At 36.3% G+C, this 16284-nt stretch overlaps 2 protein-coding genes and 1 pseudogene across 2 annotated transcripts in view; all 3 read left to right on the top strand.

Moving 5' to 3' along the window:
• The window catches only part of LOC106111030, a 12525-nt pseudogene extending 9884 nt beyond the window's left edge, over positions 1-2641 (top strand).
• A 1495-nt stretch (positions 2642-4136) lies between these two features.
• Positions 4137-8013, top strand: LOC106111083. The gene is made up of 7 exons (XM_013293054.1): positions 4137-4253; positions 5829-5925; positions 6184-6285; positions 6355-6477; positions 6611-6756; positions 6868-7048; positions 7419-8013. The coding sequence occupies exons 1-7, from the start codon at positions 4203-4205 to the stop codon at positions 7613-7615; spliced, it is 897 nt and encodes a 298-aa protein (XP_013148508.1). The 5' UTR covers positions 4137-4202; the 3' UTR covers positions 7616-8013.
• A 1154-nt stretch (positions 8014-9167) lies between these two features.
• The window catches only part of LOC106111031 (homeobox protein Nkx-6.1-like), a 12928-nt gene continuing 5811 nt past the window's right edge, over positions 9168-16284 (top strand). The window contains exon 1 of the mRNA XM_013292996.1: positions 9168-9255. Coding sequence (XP_013148450.1) covers positions 9168-9255 — 88 coding nt within the window. The remainder of the gene's footprint in view (positions 9256-16284) is intronic.

Genomic DNA, 16284 nt, shown 5'->3' on the forward strand with positions numbered 1-16284 from the left:
CCACCGCCACCGCCACTACACACAAACACTTGATTACATAGGAAAATCACTTTTAAAATTTCGGAAAATTAACTAAAATGAGTATTAACAATATTTTTTTTATATATAAAAGACACTAAGTAATTAATCGAAGCTTCTTGATAAGTTTATTTATACTAAAAATATTATTAACAGTAGTTGTGTTTTAGTAGTAACCTAATATTACGGTTTTTTTATGTAATTTTTCAATTTAATCTATGACATGTTGGTTCTTTCAATAATGATAGAAATTTAAAGAGGTACAAAGGAGGGGAAACCGATGCTAGAAAACATTTTTTTGTATTGTAGAAGGAAGGCGATTTTTTTATCTAATGATGAAAATCTACCAAGTAGTAAGGTTTATTCGTTACATTCCTTCCTATCATATCATCACCTCACTATACATCGCCACTAAGGGGATTAGAGTCTACTTTAAGTTAGGGTGACTAGGCCATAGTCAACCACGCAGCACTGCGGGTTGACTTCACACATATCTTTGAATTTCTCTATCGATATGTGCAGGCATCACGATGTTTTCCTTCTCAGTAAGAACGTCGGGTAAATTATGTACATATGAAAATTCGAAAAATCACATTGGTACATGGCAGGGTTCAAACCCAAGACCTGTAGATTACAAGTCAAGTGTTTAAACCACTGAGCCACCGATGTCCTATTAGTAACTATTACTACTACGAAATACAGATACTGATTATATGATAATCGGAAGTGTAAAAAATATCAGACTTATCAGTAGACAGTAGATATAGTATTGTGTAGATATCGCGCAGACACTGACTGTCACGCACTGTCATATCACTTAAAAGCAAATCACCACCTGTACAGTCAGCTTCAATACCTACCTTTACCAACTTATTCCAAACTTGTAAATTCTTCAGTTTCAAAAATATATGTCGTATCTATCTGCTTAATGCTTCCAATTAATGCTGATTACCTTTATACGTCATATTTAAAACTGAAAGTCTGCAGGTTTGTACAGTTTTGTAAATGAACTAGCTTCCGCCCGCGACTCCGTCTGTTTGTAATTAAAAAACAAAAGCGAATAGCCTGTGTTCTTCCATACTATACTATACTCTACATCTGTACCAAATTCCATCAAAATCCGTTTAGCTATTTAGGCTACAAACTAACAAACATCCATCTAAACTTTCGCATTTATGATATTAGATGATACATTTGTGCAGCTGACTGTACAGTGCCCGCACTTTCACTCTGATTATCATACTACAAAACCATATCTATATTGAATTGTGATGTTTACGTTGAAGTACATTTTATGATTAAGTGATATGTTAACAATCTCTAAGAAACAGTATTTCAACTTTAATTTCTCGGAAAAAAAAATGTGAATTTATAATTTATTTTACATAAGTAACTAGCTGTTGCTCGCGATTTCGGACGCGCAGTATTAGAAAACATATTAACATAAAACAAAAAACACGTAGCCCTCGAGAACCTGACATTGTCGGGGATGAATAATATCCCATGTGTTATCCAGCCTTGGTTTTATATCTGTGCAAAATTTCAATAAGTTATTTTGAACTATTGCAGAATTATACAGTAAACATAAATAAGAACTAATACAATCCCATGGGAACCATAACCTTTATCCTCTACATCTGTGCCAAATTTCATCCAGATCCATTCAACCGTTTATTACAAACTCTAACAAACATCTATCCCTCCATCTAAACTTCTGCATTTATAATATTACTAAACGAAGATTAGGATTGCATTCTGCAATGGTTTATATCTGGTTTTGTTATAATTTGTGTGGCAATATCCGTACTAAGTGTCGCGTGTTTGCAGGTCCGTGGACGAGACGCTGCGGCTGGTGCAGGCCTTCCAGTACACGCCAACTGGCAGCCCGGCGCCAAGACCATCAAGCCCGACACCAAGGCCGCGCAGGAGTACTTCGTCGACGCCAACTGAGCACCGCCCTGCACCGCCCGGCACTGTGTTACACTGTGTTCTCTGTATGCTAAACACATTCAAACAAACATTTATTACGAATCAGTACGCTCACTAAACTACTCACTACATATTTAACAAATAAAGTCATTTTTACTTCAAATGGCAACACTATTTGTATTAATAAAATTGCGTGCTTGTAATGTCCGTTTTAACCACATATGGATCTTGTTGCTTGTAGAAATTGTATTCTAAATATTTAATCAAAGGGTACAGTAAATATACTAAAAGAACCAAAGACATTCAACATATGAATAGAGAGGACAACACGAAAGAAAAACAACCATTATTTACAAAAACTGTTTAATAAACAATCTATGCCTTATTCGAATCTCTTTCATAGTAAAATAAAATTATTATTTCTTACTAGATTACCTATTTCATATCAAAGAATGTATACTAGACTAGAAATAGACAGTAGACTTGCCTCTGCATTATTATTGGAATATTGAAATTAAACATTCCATGATGTATATTTCTCGCAGTGTAACACATAACCAGTGATAATTTTGTGATTATTCTCGTAAAAGTTGTTCGGAATCTCCGGCTGCAGTTGCATCGTAAGGAACAATCAGTATTGACAGAGATCCTATATCTTATGCAATCGAGGCTGTAATAAACCATTATGTTTCTATAACTTTGTTTTATTTTACAATATCTCTCTATAAATGAAAGCTTATTTGGCAAAATAAGAATAAAGTACAATAAAACAAGAACAACCAAATCACTGTAAAAATGGCTGCTTGGAAGTGATAGTTTTTGTTTCGTTGAGATATTTATGACAGATTAGTTCCGATTGTGGGCACCGCAACCATTAGCGCCGATGGCGAAAATCAAACAGGCACAAAATACCACGTCTTTTAACCTGTTTTTATTGAGATTAGGGAGAAAAATTTATCTGAGTCGATAAAGCGCTGGTGTCGCAATTAATTATTTAATTTAGTTTAGACTGTCTAAACAATAATTGATATCAACGCCATCTAGTTTACTCTTAAAGCACTTGTTCTTTTATAATGTCATTCCCCGTTTATCGGCATTGCCTAATAATTTACACAAAAATGTTGAGTTACAAATTATAGATCACATATTTTACTGCAATACAATACAGTTTTAAATTTTGTTTTATCTTTTTAAAGAATCATTGACATCAACGCCATCTAGTTTGCTCTTAGTACACTAGCTCTTTAATAATGCCCCTGCAAATAATCTACACAAAATATGTTGAGTTAATTTTAGATCACATATTTTATTGTAATGTTATTAGATAAAGCGTTAACTATCGTATTAAGTCTATGTAAATTCACAGTATAAGTGCATAGAATCATATTCCTACAAAATTGGACTATCATGAAAATTCGTGAGAACATTTTCGAAACATGCAGCGCTGCTACCGGACATAAAGTACAATAACAAGCCATACTCGTACTAAAATTTATCGATGACGTTATGAAGAAGTTCTCGCAACTATAAAAACTTTATTGATAGGCCCTTTGGTTTCAATTTCGCTGATTGATAAAACGACTCATGTTTGTTTTAACGCTTTTTGTCCAACGTCTAAGAATGATGATGACGCAAAATAAACTATCCTGAGAAAAACAAAACACTAATTCTAGATATAATAGGTATTTTGCTACTTAAATAGTGTTTTAGAAACTTTTATCTAATTTGTATTCCACCAAGTAAGTATATAACATCACATAATTTTAAAAATACTCACAAAGCAAAATATAACTTACTGTGCTAGCTTTTGCCCACGACTTCGTTCAAGAGGAATATAAAAATAAAACAGAATTAATCTATGTTCTACAACTGTGACAAATTTCATCGAGATCCGTTCACCAGTTTACAACCAACTCTAATAAACATCCATCCATCCAAACTTTTTCATTTATATTAGTATGATAAGTATTACAGTAAGAGGTAAGATTTGTAACAACTTGGCAACACTTAAATCACAATTTAAATTGCGTAGGTACTTTGTAGAAGTGAAAAAAAACAATACATACCATACTTTAAATAACGAATAGGAAATAATTGCAGTATTAACAAAAATGGCCATTTCATTGTGCATACATTTAGTGTCGTTCCCTTCATTCCCGCTCGGCCGCGGTAGAAGACGGGTGCCTTTTAGCTCCTAGACTTTTATATTTGACGCATTTTATTGTATTAATTTGGATTATTTTTAATCAATAAAAATGAACCATCACAGTGACTACAGCAGTGGCAGCGGCACTTCTTTAGATTCGGTAAGTTTTAATACATAAAAAACAAATTTTCAATAAACAACAATTATGCTGCGTCGGTACTTTGTAAAACATTGTTTCTTAGTTCTCGAAGTTTTAATTTAATTTACTTAACAAGTTAATTTTGAATACTTAATTAAATGTAATGTTTTGATGACTGCGACTTTGGTAAGTTAGTTATTGTTAACAAAGAAGTAACTTAAGAGCGAGTCAAGTTTCAAAAGCAGTTTCTGTTTTGATTTGCAACGAGAGTTTGTTAGCGCAACTTTTTTGTGTACAAAATTATCTGTTTACGTTATGCAGATAAAAAAATAAAAATAAAATACTGGCAATTATTAGCCAGTAACATTTGTCTAATAGCTCGTAAGACTTCTAGCACAAGAAGCAAGGATTTTTCAATTCATCAAAACTAAATGAACGAATGCAATGCAACTTGTTGCATAAAAAACATGGCGGCCGTGCATTAAGTTTTAAGTAATGAATAGAATCGGCCGCCATTGTCGCTGGACAGATCGAATAACGGCTTATCTTTGTTGTTATTCTTACAATGCTAGGTTAAGAATTTGAGTAAATGTTTTGATTAGAATTACATTACCTACACAACTCAAGGAGAAATGAAAGGGGTTTTCATATTGTTTAATGTACGGAGATATAGTAGATTAATTGAAAATTTAAACAAAATATTGGAAAATGCGACACTTTATCGTATTTTTATTGCGGGTACTTCGAATTTTAACATATAGAGCTAATCGTATGTGCAAAGATTTCTTCTTCTTTTTGAAATTATTGTTGGAGGAGTTCTCGGTACTTGTATCGTGATGTAACTGGAAATTATGCTTGGTTCACATTATGACAGTTACACTCAAAATCTGCTCTGGTATAATGTAATAGTTGGCCTTTAATGTGTACTGGACCTGTCTATATCCAGGCGTTATATACATCATCATCTCCCCTACCTTATCCTACTCCCGTAGGGTCGGCGCACCGGGTTTTCGTCCTCCAAAGCATTCTATCATCCGTCATCTCAGTCATCACTCACTTCTTGATCATGTCACCTTTCACGCAATCCATCCATCTCTTTCTAGGTCTACCTCATCTCTCTCTCTATTATATACAGTTCTTCAAAAATACACTTAAATGACCTGTGAAAAAATACAATAGAGGTCTAGTAAACAAGTGCAAAAAAGTTAAAATGCGGTAGAGAAAAATTAATATTTGGCCGCCCTTCTTTTCGGATTTTTTAGTTTGTAAACTTATAGTTTTTAATATGTAAACCCAAACATAAAAGCAAGTCAAAAACAAAGTCATAGCCATTTAAATATTTAAACAAAATAGATAGAGAAATGCATACATTCATTGAAATCGTTTACTCTGCTCGCTTGCCCACTTGATTCTAAGTAACAAACAGATAACTTAAGTTCGTAGAACTTGAGCAAGTAGTACTTTATCAAATTAATAACGGTTTAAGTCTTTAATGGTCAACTTTGTCAAACTAGTGTTATATAATTTTAGAGAGAGTTAACAAAATCTCTATCCTGTGGTTTTGAGAGTTTGAACCATATTCTTTGTTGTTTCCAGTACTCGTGGGGAGGCAGTCAGTCGCTACCAACGCCCGAGAGTCACTTATCAGCCTTGAACCACGCGTCCCGAGGCAGATCTGTCAGCTACGTAGATGGTAAGGCATCTAGCAACGCCTTACTAACAATGTATTGCTCTCAAAACGTGAATGTAAAGAAATCCTATGTAACTCATAAAAGTAGGAGAGAAGAATTGAGAATCTTCTTTTTGAAGATTATAAAACGTAACCACTTCTGATCCAAAATTTTGCAAGGTTTAATAGGACTTTGCTAATTGTTCTTTAACTTAGAAATGTCATAATTTATTATACCTATTCTATGTTAAAGTTTATGTTTAACGTTTTCTATGTTTCCAGTGAGCAGGAGAACCCACGTAGACAGAGTGATGGAGGAGTTCCGAATGAACGGCGTCGATTCCCCGTACGATCCCGATGTAGACGGCGTAAACAGACGCGCTGGTGAGTATCATTAGAATTTAAACATCTCCGTATGAATGTGGTTAGTTTATTGACTATTTCTGTTCTTAGCGTCGATGGTGCTGCAGCCCAGCGCGCACCGCGGCACGCCCACACGCGCGCCGCACCTCGCCGCACAGGTGTACCAGCCGCCCGCGATGCCCGCACTCGACCGCGGCTATGTCTCCGCTGACAGTGAGTTATAAGACTACGATATTTTATGTTAAACTCTAATCTAAGTCAAGCAAGGTTGCATTTCAACATTTCGTTTTACAGTACGAGCTATAGGGTATATCGAGCTGGGCCAAAATAAGTCCCTTTGTTTCAGACATGGGCGCTGGCGCTTTGGCAGGGGAGGCCATAACTGAGGAGCAATACCGCGTGCTGAGCTCGCTGCCGCGCGTCGTGGTGCGCGCGCTGCTGCAGCTGCTGCGATCCTTCGACCGCCCGCAGCACGCCGACCGCAGCGACGAGGTACGCACACATTACACCCGCTTTGCCACCACGCCTCCGCCATTGCCACTGCCACTAGACGGTTAGCTTGATGCCTACTATTGGAATGTGATTAAAGTTTATGTGGTGTAGAACCGCGGGTGCGCGTTCTGCCGCGCGAATGGCGAGCGCGTGTCGTACTACCAGTCGCACGCGCTGCGCCGCGCCGGCCGCGTCACGTGCCCCGTGCTGCGCGAGCACGTGTGCGCGCGCTGCGGCGCCACCGGCGACTTCGCGCACACCAACAACTACTGCCCGCTCGCCTCGCAGCTCGGTAACACGCTGCACGCTGCACGCCGCCTGCTGCACGCTGCTCACTGCTCACTGCACGCTGCTTACTGCTCACTGCGCGCTGCACACTGCACACTGCACGCTGCTCACTGCACGCTGCACCCTGCACACTGCTCACTGCATGCCGCACGTCGCACGCTGCATGTCTCATGCTCGCCTCCCGCTTACTGTCACAACACCCCATTGCTTTTCATATTTCCAATGCATCTGCTTCATCTACATTAATTCTGCTACTCGTCTCGTAGCAAAGTTAACTCATGATAATGTAATCAATCTTATGCTAATGATGTAGATTTTGCAGTAGTGATTTTTCTGTATTTCATAGTTTATTAATGGTTAACGATGAATTTCAGAGCGCGAGCGGTCGGCTGCCATAATGCGCAGCGTGCGCATGTCGTCGGAGCGGCGGCGCGGGCAGCGCGAGCGCGGGGCGGGGGAGCGCGGCGAGCGCGGGGCGACGCGCGCCGTCTCTCTGGCCGACAGGGTGTATAGTGGAGAACTCGCACTCGACCCTGTCTGGGCAGAGCTGGAGAAGAAGTTAACGCAGTAAATTACTAATTATTTCATTCCTAATTGGTATTTGAAAGCGTTAGCTTTATTTTTATATTTTACTATTTCGTACTTTTGTTTTTTCTTTAAATATTGTCATGTTATTTTCGCGTTAGTACGCTAGATGGCGCATTTATATAATTTCGATTAACATTATGAAAAATTGTAAAAAACGTCTCATGGTTTTAAGCGTTAACAATCAATGAGATTTTTCAATATAAATTTGACATTTACTTGTTTATAAAATAAGTTTTTTTTGTGACCGATATAATACAATTTACACATTTGTCTTTGTTAATTATGTACTACATTTTGTGAAGTTATTTACACTTTTAATTTTTGACTACGAGACCAATGTAATATTTGAAACCACACAAAAAGTTAGAATATGAGCATTCTATATCTTTTTGTGTTTGTGGTTTATTACATTTTACTGTATAAAAACAATTATTTAATCAAATCGATTTATTCGTTTATGAAAAGACTTTTTTAATGTTATAACATTGTTTAATCGATTTTGTAAACGATAAATCATATTTGATTTTTTTCTACGATAATAATTTTAGTTATAAGTATGATGACATTTTTTTCTGAACTCATTAATTGCATTTTTCTTTACTTTATAGTTTTATAGCCAAACATAAATTGGCTCGGTTGTTTTTACAACCAAAGTTTTTTCATTGACTATATATTTTATTAAGATGATTATTTACTCAGATTTTGATTTGTTTTTTCCTCGAGAGAAATTACGATTATTTTACAAACATGTTTTTTGGAAACCAATAAAGATTATTGATTTATAGAGATTGTTTTATTGAATTACTAACTGTCGACCGAGACTTCGCGCGCGGTAAAATAAGACAAGTAGCCTACATATGATGTGGTATTCCAAATTATTTTCTATAACTATGCCAAATTTTATCAAAATCTGTTAAGCCGTTCCGGAGATAATGAAAATCATCCATCCATATAAGCTTTCGCTTTTTTACTAGTAAGTTTCCTACCAAGTACCTGTTAACTATTTACTCACAGAGTTGTAAATATCTATGTCAAAGTTTCTTTTTACATTACTTACTATATAAAATTAATTAATCCAGTTAGTACCGAGAATAGATAATACTAAAGCTGAAGATAGTAAAAGTTAGCATATCAAAGCCGGCACTAACAACGGATTCACAACGCTCAAATTTCTGGGACATTCAAAAGAAACACGATTTCGGCGCCTCAATATTCAAAGACCTATGTGACATACTGGCGGACCCACTTTCAATCAATAATCAATTCAAACCCTACGTTTACAAGTTAAGAATCAAATTAGAATGTACATTTACAAAACGATGGCAAAGCGGTCCGAATTCGAATCGTTCATCAAAGACGCCGCATTTTCGATTCAAGAATCGAAATTCGAAGCCGATCGAAAATCGATCTTATCGTGGTTCGATTAATTGCAATTTCTTTCGATGGGTTGTATCGATTCTTTACGGTGTTAAAGTTCAAATTCGCGTGTGATAGTTCTGCCGAAAATATCTAGGTCTTGAGCCGGTCCGGTCGGTATGTGTGCCAGGGAAGTAGACTACCGGGGTGGGGCGAGGGGTAGACAGGTGGAGGGATCAGATTATGCAGAAGCTTGTAATGAGATAAGTAAGTCGTCTGGGACATTAATTTATTTGGAGATGCATACAATAATTGTCGGTTCCGATCGCTTAACGAGCTTACAAAAATCGAGGTCGAATCGAAGTTTAAATTGATAAAATATTTGAAAGTGAATCTTTTACTTGGTGAAGAATGTATCTTGTAAAATATATGTTTATAAATACTGTGTTTAATTAAATTCATGTTTCTTAACTTTTTCATAGCTTTAAAATATATTGAATTTTAATTCTTAGAAACAGAGGTGAAAGGGAGGAGGACAAATTTGTCATACAGTAAAATCTTTCTTTATATCAACAAAACTAAACCGTTGACATTTATCAACTAGTTGAAAAACTGGTTTATTTTATCAACTAGTTAATCATACAATAAAAGAAGTACTTAAAGACATTAAGAAAACTAAAGACGATCGGTGATTCCTACATAAATGTTGAATTCAACTAGTTGGACGAAAACTGTTGTGACGTTGAAATTAATTATTTCAACTAGTTGAATTAACGTACGTCTACACACCAGTATTAGGACTAGAATACAATTTAATTGAGTATAATTTTCATACTTAATAGACAGACGTACAGACAGATTGACAGATACAATATACAATTTGAAGTAACGGTTCCTCTCGTGCCGAATATAGTGACATTAATTTTGGGGTCGTTCGTATAATGACGTCCACCTACATGGCACTGTGCAGAAGGAGCGAACATTTTACCATACAATTCGACTGCCGATTGTTATACACTAATTATCTAAGATTCTCAAACTGTTTTTCTCTTATAACGCTTTATATTTCCTGCTATATCTTGTGCACCCTTAATTTAATTTCTACCATATTTCCCCGTTAGTACCACTTAGGGTATCAATGAAAGAAGTCAATTGAACTTGTTACGTTTCGCAACATCGAGGACAAACCAGTGGGCGTTGACGGCCCTTGTATTAATAATCACGTTACTTTATTAAAAACTAGTTGTAACAGATTCAATTAAAGTTGTAGACAAAAATAACACAACCAGTTACGAACAGTTAATCTTAGCTATAAAACTTTTGAATCTGTTAAAGTAAAAAATATATATGTAAATTTTGTACTCCAGCTGCCTAGGTAATGTTAGTCTCACTTAAAATAACGCTCCAATTTTATAAAAAAAAACTATAAAGGATTTCTAAAACTTAGCAAAAGTTCTGTTCCTAAATAGTGCAATTAAAATAGTTTTGACTAATTCGATAACATCTAACCACTATTTACAAACTGAATAAGTACTAATTTATTTCGTTATGAGTTTATTAATACAGCTTCTTCGCTAAGCACAAGATATGTTACCATCAGCTCAAAGCGAGCTCGATCTAAGCTCACGCCCACGCCCCCCTTTCCCTGCTCCCGCAGCCCCCCCTACCGCCAGCACACCGGCCACGTGCCGAGAGAAATGGCCGACCTTGTTTCTTGACCTACTGACGACGTCCCGGCTTAGCACGACGCACACCGCCGCATGACCCCCACTCAACGATACAGCCTGCATTTTCCGAACGCAAAGCCTTTATAACATGGTAATATTTTAGAATAGCAAATGCATTATTAAATATTGGGCCTAGCAGATGGACGTTTTTCTATTTATATGAGTTTTTCAATTAAAATTTCATCGTTAACAAGAAACAAATTGGCAGATCTAATATTCAAAGAATTTTTACCCTTAATTTAACAAAACCACTACAAAGGTTTTATGCATTTTTTTTTCATATTAATTTGGTTTAATATTGTATTGTAAGAGTTCAATGCTCGTGTTAATTAAAAAGATTTACAATACAGATTTAAGATTTCTTTTCGACCTTCTCGTTATTTCTCAGTAAAGTATAAATAGCATGATTCCCACATCTGTCACGGCTTAGAGAAATTATATCGTTGCCTTCTATCTACCCTGTATTGTTCATAGTCTACATTGATTATCATTCATTTGTTTTTCAATGGAACAATGTACGAGGATTAGAACAATTCTTACCGATTTGATGTCTTCATCCAATTTGATAAGATATTAGAGCCATGAATTAGTCGATGAAATCTCTTGGAACATAATTTGGAATGTCCTATTTTTAGTTACATCTATACCAATTAAATGTAACATAACTATTAGGTTATTCGAGTTTCAAATTGTCATATGTCGAATGTGTTTTTGCAATTTGCGCCAATAGTCTAGTGGTCGAGGGTTCGAATCCCGCTATTCGACTGTTGTCGTATACCATATGCTAGCACAAGCTTAGAGCTTAGTAATAAACATAAAATAAATATTCCTAAATAAACAAAAATTTACTTACATTAAAAAAAAAAAAAACATAAAACTAATTTGTTTTGTTCATTGAAGTGAAATTGGTTTAAAATTTCTCACATAATTTTCAAGTAACCTTTATTTTACAATGTTGCGAAATTTTATCGTAATGTGCATCAATTTGAATAGTGTCCGGCTAACCTCTATCGACGATAAGAGGCCAACGTAATGTTCAACTATCACGGATGTTGCTATAGCAACGAGTTCAACACCCGTCAAAGCGCTTCAAAGTATAGCTGAGGCAAAGTAATTGCTCTGTCATGAATTATTAATAGTTTTGTTCGGGGTAACATCATATTGAGTTTAATTTAAACTCTTAAATCTATTAAATATCTAGTAAACAAGTATTTATAATTAAATTCGGAAAAGTCATAAATATTGTTACTAAATATTCATAAGTATGTTTTTTCGCATCTACTCCGCGTAAAGATACCATTCTTTTGTTTTGTGTCAATGATTGACAATTGACAGCTGCAATACAATGTCTAGCCTGGTCTAGACTAGCACGTGTGTTGTGTCTGTGTGTATACGTGTACAATTGTTTGTATGCGTGGAAAGTTGTAGCGTGTTGATATTCAGCCGATGTTTGATCAGTCAATAAAAAGTCATACTGTGGATATTGACAAGAGCAAACTCCAGCTTAAATACGTGGTTAGCGTTTATTTGTACTTACATACTAATTAATGTCAAGCGAAAATGTTTTCATATCACGTAATTTAGGTATTTCTTTCGTATTAGACTCAGTTCTATACATAAAGGTTCTCTTATAATAGACCCTCATTTAATAAAGGTTATTGATATATTCAATTTTGCCATTTTCAAGGCACATTTAGCTGGCGAATTTATATCAGTTCTGAATAAGGAGTCGGTCAAAAAACCTTTTAAAGCTCCTATTAAGTTATAGACACCAAAATCGCCTCCTACATTCAGTAAATTGTTACAAAGGGATCGTTTAGCGGTAAACTAACAGTTGTCGATATGCTCCAAGTTGGTTATGCGCGGGAGGTAACGGTACCTTTGTCATCTTCATTGAGTTAGGTTTTAGGAGATCTTTATTGCTCACATTAGTGCTGGTTTTACCGCTATCGGCCTCCGCGATATTTCTACGGAACCCAGTGTAACAGTGTTACATAAGACAGATACTGGCGCCCTTTATATCCAGCGCCCTGGTCCGTCACCCAAGTACAGTCAGCATGAAGATGTGTTTAGTTTCTAGTATGTCATGAGTCCAAAGTTCAAATATAACTTAAAAAATCCATAGCTGTTTTTATGTACAGTCGGGGAAAATAGCGGTTGTTTACCTTAAAAACGACAATCGTTTGAATATTTTATAACGAGATGCGAAACAAAATACAACGCATTAAAAATGTATCTGTCTAAAAAAGGATTATTCCCAATTCAACCCGCTCTGTCCCCACGTGAGAATAAAAAATTTCAGCCATCCCACCATTTAGTCCCACAACCACCAAAAAGGTGACAGATGGAACCGTTATAAAATAAAATAAGTTCCAACCGTCTCCTCGTCGCAAAAGTTGTTTTTATTCTCATCTGTGTCTAAATGGGGACAAAGCGGGGTGACGGTTGAGAATAATCCGAATCAATGGATAGTGATACACGGTTAGTCATTTTTTTTTTGTTATCCCTTTCACTGCTATCTAATTAGTTGTAGGAAGAAGCGGAATTAATCTCTTGGTAATGAACAGGGCAATTTTACCTTAAGTAGGACACCGAGAATTTCCGCGATTGTACATGTGTCCCGTAGTTTAATGATCTGATTGTATTTGTATGTTTATAGGCATTCTTCCTCACGCAGTGTGCAATGGTCGGTTGGATACTATCCACTCGGCGTTTACGGTGTTTTTACGACGCAAACTAATGAATGGGCAACTCGCTGACCGCATATCGGAAAAGTCAATGCATAATAAAGTCATCACGAATGCGGTTATATTACCTTTTGGTGGTGCACCGAATTCTTCACTCGAGATTATCTGTGATAAAATTTGTAATTTTGCTTTAAACTTTTGGAAAAATATAGGGATTCTTCGTATGATAAACATGTTTAAATTTATTAAAAAACTGTAAAAATCACAACCTGTGTCACTCAGTAATAACGTAGCCTTTTAATGGTTAAAGAATTTTTGAAATCGGTCCAGTAGTTTTTGAGTTACGTCAATACTCACAGAAATTCAAGTATCCATTTCTTTCCCCTTTATAATATTAGTATAGCTGGAGAGTTTAGTATTTGAGTATCATGACGTTATATCCAAAAATGTTTTTCAATAGGCAGTTGATGTAAATGTCTTTGATTAGTACATTAAAATAATATCCCGTATAAAACTATGATGCGACGTTAAGTCTAAGCGAATGCGAAATTCCTCGAAGCAAAGTGTGTCAACTGGCGAAGTAACTTGTTCCGCGCGAAATAGCCGCCGGTAACTGTGTCAGTGACGCGCAGAGAGCGAATGCGGGTACAGTTACTCTGCCGACGCCATGACTTTTACTTTTCTAACCGAGGGGGGCTCCAGCTCCCCCCCTGTAATCCCCGCGGGCAGCCGCTAGCGCACTGAAGCGACACCTAACGTTTCAGCTATCGCAGAGTATTTACAGCTATTTACTTCGTTATGTTAACCGATTTATCATCGCTTTTCTGACTACTAAATACAAATTAGAGGATTAAGGTTCCTTCAAGTTGAGACAAAAATATTTGTTCTCACTTACAGTTTTATTATTTGCTACGTCAAGACCATGTAAAAAAAAATATTAAACCATCCTAGGTCCAAAAAATGGTAAAACCGAGTGTAGTCGAGTGGGTTGTTGTATATTTTCAGTCCCATATTTAAATATTATTTTTGAACATAACTAAAGCACTACAAGTTTGTGAAAAATCGTTTGTAAGTTCTTTTAAAATTCAATCTTAGTAGTTATTTTCTTGTGCTTTCTTCAGGCTTTTACTAGACTTGGCATTTATCTCACAAGAAACCGAAAGATTTCGTTGCTCCAATTGTCATGTAGGTGACACGGATGACAGTGGAGTTTTTCAACTGTTCGGTTTTTTTTTGGTAACGGTTTTGGATTTCGAACGTCGCGAAATAGTGGAGTTATTAATATGTTTACTTCACATTGCAAATTGCAGTACTTTCACTTTGAGATTTATTTTTATTTTTTCCTCGACTCAGGAAGAAAAATTCATGTTAAGGATTTGCGAATCGTTCTACAAAATCTCATAGTACATTTCTTGTAGCTACCTTATTTTAATACATTATTTAGGGTATTGAGTCTTCATAGTTTTAGTGATGTGGTAAGCAGATGTAAGTACGCATAAATGCTTAGAGGAGTAGTTTCTCTGTTGTATGCCGGTGTGTTTGCGGATGTAGTGCGGGGAGTGCGCGGTGCGGGTGCGGGGAGAGTGCGGCGCGAGTGCGGGGAGGCGGGCGCTCTGACACACTGACACACTTTCCAAACGCCACCGCGCCTCGCTCTAGCGCAGCGCTATACTGTATATGTACACAGTGATGAGCGGTAGCGGAATTGATTAAACGTATATCTAAATTCCCCATCAAAAAATCAGTGTTGGTCTAGTGCAAGTAATTGAAAGTCCTTTCCTAAATAAATGAATCATTACAATTATTCTGGTTTGGATTGTTACATTGTTTATTTCAACGTTAGACATTTGCATGCATTATGAAATTACTATAGATTTATTCGATCGTTCCCTATAACAGAAGTTAAGATGAAACGTTGACGCGTTGCGGATGTCTATGGGCATTGGATCATATAATACGCGATCCGCTCCTTTGACTTCTTCTCCAAAGAAAAGCAACGATTAAAGCTTAGCATAATAAATCGTTTTGTTGTCCGCTCCCTCTTCCGCTTGCTGCTATATGCACGCCGCGCCTCTCTGCCAAGTTCCCGCTCACGGAACTTCCGTAAGGTCGCCGTCGTCGCATCGCATGGTCAAGGTTATGGGTTAGTGCACCCAATTTCGGATGTGTTATTGTTTCGCACCTGTTTTCTACCAACTTGTTATGGTGAAAGTTGTATTACAAAGAATTATTTTTTTAAGTACTGATTTTTTAATTCCCTCTTCAGGGTAATTAATACAAATGTAATTAACTAACAAAGGAATGATGAAGGCACCTTTCTCTTAATAAATTAGGCAGATAAAAGCTTGGGTACCACACTGTATTAAGCTGCTATTAAGATCTCCGGTGTTGTGAAATTAGAGGACATTTTCGCTTCATCGTTTATTTGGATCAGCGATCTCTGGCTGCTACACGTATAATTAATCTTGCCAACCTGAAATTGTCAAGAATGAAGTGTGGTCCAAGTGAAGAGTGTAAAAGAACAATAGAATTGTTTACTTTCAAATGTGATTTTACTTTAAAAGCTGCGATTTTATGTTTTAGTCATTAGATTAGTAAAAAAAGCAGCAGATTTAATTCTTCTCGTGTAATAAGAATAACATTCTACCTCTTAATTATGATATGACTGTAAATATTACATTGCTTCTGAACACATCAAATAGATCTTGTAAATACCAACATGTGTACATATAAAATATGCTACCACATGTTTGTTATGTTACTCTAAACACTAGTGTTGTGTAAAGTAGCTCCAAAAACGTAGGTTTGTTTAAAATAAAATCTCTGTGAGTTTATCGTTTGCACCACACAAAGGTCGGGGGACAAGTTCAAGTATGAAGGGC

This window comes from Papilio polytes, unplaced genomic scaffold, assembly GCF_000836215.1.
Source record: "Papilio polytes unplaced genomic scaffold, Ppol_1.0 DF824180.1, whole genome shotgun sequence".
In the NCBI taxonomy this organism is placed as follows: Eukaryota; Metazoa; Arthropoda; class Insecta; order Lepidoptera; family Papilionidae; genus Papilio; species Papilio polytes.